Raw genomic sequence first — 6,325 nt, forward strand, 5'->3', positions numbered from 1 at the left:
AGAGGTGCTCTGCAGAAACTCTCACAGTGTAGGTCCAATTCTGCCAAGCAGCAGGACCTGGAGAACATTAAACTAACTTAGTCTTTGGGCAGGATTATTAAAGGACACCCCTTCAGATGTAATGCCTAGATCAATAATGCATATTCTGTAGACTAGATTTATAGAGCAGCTCACCATTTTAAATTAGTCTGATAATCTCCCTCAACTCTCAATAAAATAATCTTTATTTTTATATAGCGTCTTTCATAGTGGACCACCATCACAAAGCACTTTACAAGATACGAGACTAGGGTGTGCGAACTATGCATCAGTTGCAGAGTCAGTTACAACAACATCTCATCCGAAAGACGGAGCACAAGGAGGTTAAGTGACTTGCTCAGAGTCACACAATGAGTCAGTGGCTGAGCTGGGATTTGAACCCAGGACCTCCTAGTTACAAGCATGTTTCTTTAACCACTGGACCACATAGCCTCCTAAGACTAATTTACATAGTTATTTTGGTTGTCAAAAAAGAAATTTTTCCCTGTACAATGAAAAGTATTGACATTTAGCATGATTTTCATCCAAAACTGACTGTCATCATCCTGGATAAGCCACTGTCCAACAAGGAAGGAAACGCATCTTTGCAAACGCTTTCCATGTGTAACCACCATTGGAGGATTTCATTTGGTATCACCCTAAATTGTTCTGAGGTATTTTTGCTGGGAATAAAGAATATTGTATTGCAGGGAACAGGGAACATGACTTCCCTCATTTCGATCAAAAAACACTTTGAAAAATGGTTAGGGCATCTAGGTAGTAAGATTAAAATATGAACAGAAACAAGAAAAATCAAAAAGAAAATTTCTCAGAGTTAAAGTTTCTTAATTTATATATATATATATATATATATATATATATATATATATATATATATATATATATATATATATATATAGAGAGAGAGAGAGAGAGAGAGAGAGAGAGAGAGAGAGAGAGAGAGAGAGAGAGAGAGAGAGGGAGGGAGGGAGAGACAGAGATATTTACATATGGTTTAAAAATAGGCACAGTGTACTTACTTGCTTTTATTCTAGGTTCAGGTTTTTCCCAGTTCAGGGCAGCAATGTCAGATCCAAACAATGACTGAAGTTGTTTAGGGGGCAAGGGAACTGGATATGGCTGACTGGATTCACTAAAAAACAGTAGGTTATCAAAGCCAAATTTTTCTATTTGAGTTTCATCGCAGCCCACCATGTATGTATTGTAAAAAAAATGACCACTGTACTGCGTTTCGTGAAACACTTCCTCTGCATTTGTGATCATGAAGTGGTCAGCTTCATACGCAAGACTTACAACTGTGTTTATACTGCCCACTGGAGGTCGGATGGTGTAAAACGAGGACCCGTCCAGAAAGACAGATGAGATGGATCTGTCAGTGTCATTAAAATATATCAATCTCTTTGACTTGTAGCTTACAACAAAGTCTTGCATGGAGTCACTTCTCACAACGAGGGTGATATTCTTACTTAGTGCAGACAACTCTGGGAGGTTCATTTTGTAAATCCCTTCATCCATAAGCAAAAAGATATACCTTTAAAAAAAAGGGTTTTTTTTTAGCAATTAAGGCAGAAGTGGATGTTAATAAACAAATCCACTGTTTAAAACTTTCATCAGCTCTATATAAAAATGACATGCCAGTATTTAGAAGCAGCCATATATGGACATTTTCCTGTTTCAAATATTTGTTGGTCTAGACATATTTGTTTCTATCATAAAAGAGGTCACATCCTGGTTTATAATTAATAATATAATTGGAAAGATAAAGCAAATCAATTACAAGGCTGAAAGGCAATAAACATTTATTATCTTAAATGACGCCAGCACTAGTAATGATCCAAAGGTACATAATCTGGGAGGGAAGTGAAGGTCACATCAGCAATGTTACTGTAGAATGGAATGAAGATAAGGAATAATAAAGTAGAACACTTTCACTATACATGAGGATCTAAAAAGACATATTGTAATCAAAGTGCAATATACAATTCATTTGACATACATTTATTACTCAAAATTTGGATTATCCATAAAATATTCATGTCGACACAGCATGGGTATATTCAATGAATGATTGAGTGTCTACTGCATTTCATACAATTGGACATGCTCACCCATTATAAGGATCTGCAATAATTCTTTTTGGAGAACCTCTATGATAAGGAGTGATTTCTTCTGGGCTGCTACAGTTTTTTAAAGTACAGAGGAACATCTACATTCACAAAACCAAAAAAATAAAAGTCAGACACTTTTTTTCTTATTAAAAAAAGCATGTCATACTATATAATTTGATTGTTGATCCATTTGTAGTTCTCCCAAACTGCTCAAGTTAACATCTCTTAAACAACAAGAAAACCGCTAAACACTAAATAATGTACTGGAATTTGGACAACAAATGATTATTTTCTTATACACAATTTATAAAATTAAAAAAAGAAAATGATGCTGTCTGCTCTTCAGAAACATCACAGATACACAGTTACTATTTGGGCCTCTTCTAAAATGACATACAAAAGAGGTAATACCAGTCTACTCAGAAAACTTCAGAAAGCTTTGTCATGAGTTAATGTTTTTCTTTGTGAAATGGGCCCAGTATTACAAAAGGCCATTTGAATTCTAAGTATGTACCTTTCGATCCATGACAAAGTATAGCTTCTGGTACATCCAATCCACTGATATTGCTGTGATCGGTTCAGAACCAACATACACCGTTTCAAGATCAACAGCGTTAGACAACTTGATAGCTCCCTTGACCCAAATACGATTGCCCTCAGTGAAATAAATTTGCTTGAAGTAGTAATTCACAGCTATTCCTGGAATACAAGTCAATAAGGTATAGTTTGTGACAGATGCCTCCTAACACCCTTTTAAAAAAAAAAGTATAACAATTTAAAGCAAAAATACACTTTTTATGGGCCTATAATTTCTATGTAAACCAACCTCAGGTACAGTATTATTGTTCAGTAATAATTACTCAATAAATTTATGAATTTATGAATAGGTCATATCAATAGATGCGCTCACTTGATACTCGATACTACTACAGAGCAGTTAACAGAGCACAGTACACTTTCAGCTTCTTGGGGAGACTCACTGTGCACTGTATATTACACATGCCCGCCATATTAAAAGAATGCTTGAGTGCACTGAAGAAAATCAGCCGTTTCCAAATAATCAAAGGCAGGGATAACATGCATGTAGATGTTTGGCACATTCTGAATCAACTTCATTTTGCTATTGTTCAAAATGGATTTGATCAAAGTGAACTGATATTATGGTGAAACATCTACTTTTACTATGTGTGGCTACAATGAGACACACAATACAAAGAATGGCTGCTCTTGTCAGCTTAAGTATGTGTTAGCTGAATTTTCTCAGCCGCGCACCTCCACTCACTATGTAGGTCTCAAAATGTGCAGTTTTGAAAACACTTATTTTCGTTTAAAATCATATTGTCTGACAGTACACTACAGTGGGTGTAGTAGCGTGTGTCATGTTTTAAAATTAAAATTCATGTTCGCTATAACGTGTTTCTTTCAGAATCTTTGGCTGTTTTTAAATCTCGCCTTAAATAAACTGGCTTTTTTTTTTTTTTTTTTTTTTAGATTTAATGTTTGATATTTTTCATATTGACTTGTCATGAAAGGTGCTTTATAAAATAAAGATTATTATTATTATTATTATTATTATTATTATTCTATAGTGAATGGAAGCGAATGACAGATACGATTTATGGAAATATTTTGTTAGCTACAATAACTTTAATGTAACGTACCAGTTATATTGTTCTGTACAAAGTTAGCTGGAAGGCAATCTGCTGCCGATACCAAATCTTCTACAACCGTACTCCTCAAAGAATCCATTCGTGACAGAAACAGCCATTGCCCTTCAGCTTGTGCTGCAACAAAAATAAAACTAGATGTGTGTAAACGTGTATATAAACTAATCTGTGGGGGAAAAAAAAATTAAGACATTGTAAATGACCTTCCCACACGCTTTGATGCACGTACAGTAGGACTTATAGTGGGCTCCTGGCAAGCTAATGTAGTGTGGTGGCAGGATAAATGGATTATACCAATATAAAAGTGAAAATCAGGGGTCTATATAAAAATAATGAGGGTGAGGCAAGAAAATGTTTGCTTCTTGGCTGTACCAACTTGAATATCCTAATAATATTGAACTCAACACAAACCACAACAGAACAGTGTGGTCTATTCTTGACCAACGACAATAGTCTCTTGTTATTAAGCTTGTATCTGTGCGGATTTTGTTTTTTATTTGTCATATTTTACCATATTGAAACCTTAAACTAAAGGGATCCAACTAAAGATTTAAAATCATTATTCGAATATCTTAAGAAGATTACCAGTGCCCCCCCTTTTCTTCTGTTGAAGTTTACCATATTGAAACCTTAAACTAAAGGGATCCAACTAAAGATTTAAAATCATTATTCTAATATCTTAAGAAGATTACCAGTGCCCCCCCCCCCTTTTCTTCTGTTGAAGTTTACCATATTGAAACCTTAAACTAAAGGGATCCAACTAAAGATTTAAAATCATTATTCTAATATCTTAAGAAGATTACCAGTGCCCCCCCTTTTCTTCTGTTGAAGTTTTTTCAGTTATTTTCTTATATTTTATACTTTAATTTGTAATGTGCAGATATTTCAAAAGACAATGCTGTAGATTAAATGTTCCTGCAGCTTCTCGGTACCTGATCACTTCATGTATTGTAACTCAAATTCACTCCAATGGTCTAGCTACAGTAGGACCATGTAAACTACTGCAAGAAGTTTACAGCAACTAAGGTACCAGGATGCAGCATTCTATCTATAGTGGTATAGTTGAAATATCTGCACCCTGATATCTTACAGAAAGGGAGAAACCAAAATATTGTTATCACAGTAAAAAGGAGGATCAGTAATATTGTAAATAAAACTAATACATTTCTGATTGTAAAAGCTTGGTTAGCACTAGAATACCCCATAAACTGTTACAGCAATGCACCATGCTTTCTTCACTAATTCAGGAAATCCAGTATAGAAATACTTACGTTCCAATGCTGGGGTTGTGACATTCATTTCCGCGGCAGGCCCTTCCCCCTCTGCATTCACAGCCACAACAGTTAACCTGGGATTAGACAGAAACGTGTGAAGCTGCTGCTTCGCTGTCTTCTGTGTTCGCAGGACATTGAGCTTGTTCCACTGACCAAGCTATTGCACGGTTTGTTTTTGATTTTAGTAAAATGATAATAACATTAGGAATGGTTGTGCGAATGCATATTTTCAATTGGTGCAGAAACTTGTTGATTCTGTAAAATCATTGAAAGTGCACTTCTAGATTTTTGTTTCAAATGTAGTACATTAAAGATTATTATGAGTTATTATGAGCAAGAAAGTCTTCAAATGTGCTGACTAACACAGCATGCACAACTGAAGTTAACTTGGGCAACATTTTTTGTTTTTTTAATTAGTTACAAAGCCATTTGTTATACAAGCAAACTGGTCTATGAAAGGATACAGTAACAGTACACACATTTGAAATTCCTCAGCTTCATAAGCTGCAGGGGGAAAAGCATGCAGGTTCTAACTCTTAATTGTTGGTGCGGGAAATTAGGGAATTGAGGGTTAATGGGTGATTTGTGATGACTTGTGAAAGACCTTCCGTGGTCGACGTAACACAGCATCACGGCCTGGGGTTTGGGCAACATTTTTTGTGTTGTTTTTAATTAATTCCAAATCCATTTGGTTTACAAGCAAACCTTATTCGGAGAACATTAACGGACACACATTTTAATCCTCATGCTTGATAGCTATCAGTCCACTAATGGAAGTTACAATGACCTGGAGCAAGGTGGGAGTGTATTTATTTTTTACAAAAAGCCCTTGAGAAACAATACTTCCCTTGTTCCTTTATGATTAAAAAAAAAAAATCCAATTGAAACCCAACCACCAACCAACTTATAAAATTCTTCATGCAGTATTAAAGTACACCGAGACGGATAGGGTACAGGGAGCTTCCAGTGCCAAAAGCCAGCATTCTTGCAAGCGAACATTGTAGGAAAAAAATGCAATTAGTAAAAATAATGAAATCAAATTAATAGAAATGAAAGATGTTGAATGACACTTGTAATATAACTGGAGTAAAAGAGATCGATACTCCGGATAGGTCAAATGTAAAAGAAGGAAAGAGAACAATAACACTATGGGAAGACATTGGGCTATCAGAAAATCACTAACCTACTGTTGTAAAAAAAAATATATTATATATATAGCTATTAGTATCGTGAAAAC

The 6,325-nt window shown here is 35.1% G+C and overlaps 1 protein-coding gene across 1 annotated transcript; it reads right to left on the reverse strand.

The window, feature by feature from the left end:
• Positions 1-1,860: 1,860 nt before the first annotated feature.
• Positions 1,861-5,469, reverse strand: LOC121308162 (proto-oncogene tyrosine-protein kinase ROS-like). The gene is made up of 4 exons (XM_041240439.1): positions 5,086-5,469; positions 3,809-3,931; positions 2,662-2,846; positions 1,861-2,245 (listed from the first exon to the last, which is right to left on the reverse strand). Exons 1-4 carry the CDS (start codon positions 5,111-5,113, stop codon positions 2,144-2,146), a joined length of 438 nt encoding a protein of 145 aa, XP_041096373.1. The 5' UTR covers positions 5,114-5,469; the 3' UTR covers positions 1,861-2,143.
• Between the last annotated feature and the right edge of the window lie 856 nt (positions 5,470-6,325).

The sequence above is a fragment of the Polyodon spathula genome, unplaced genomic scaffold (genome assembly GCF_017654505.1).
Source record: "Polyodon spathula isolate WHYD16114869_AA unplaced genomic scaffold, ASM1765450v1 scaffolds_473, whole genome shotgun sequence".
In the NCBI taxonomy this organism is placed as follows: Eukaryota; Metazoa; Chordata; class Actinopteri; order Acipenseriformes; family Polyodontidae; genus Polyodon; species Polyodon spathula.

Coding starts and splice junctions, on each gene's coding strand:
- LOC121308162 (XM_041240439.1), bottom strand. CDS start 5,113: ATGAATGTCACAACCCCAGCATTGGAAC. Junction 3,932..5,085: donor CACAACCCCAGCATTGGAAC/GTAAGTATTTCT, acceptor TTTTTGTTGCAG/CACAAGCTGAAGGGCAATGG. Junction 2,847..3,808: donor TGTACAGAACAATATAACTG/GTACGTTACATT, acceptor CTTGTATTCCAG/GAATAGCTGTGAATTACTAC.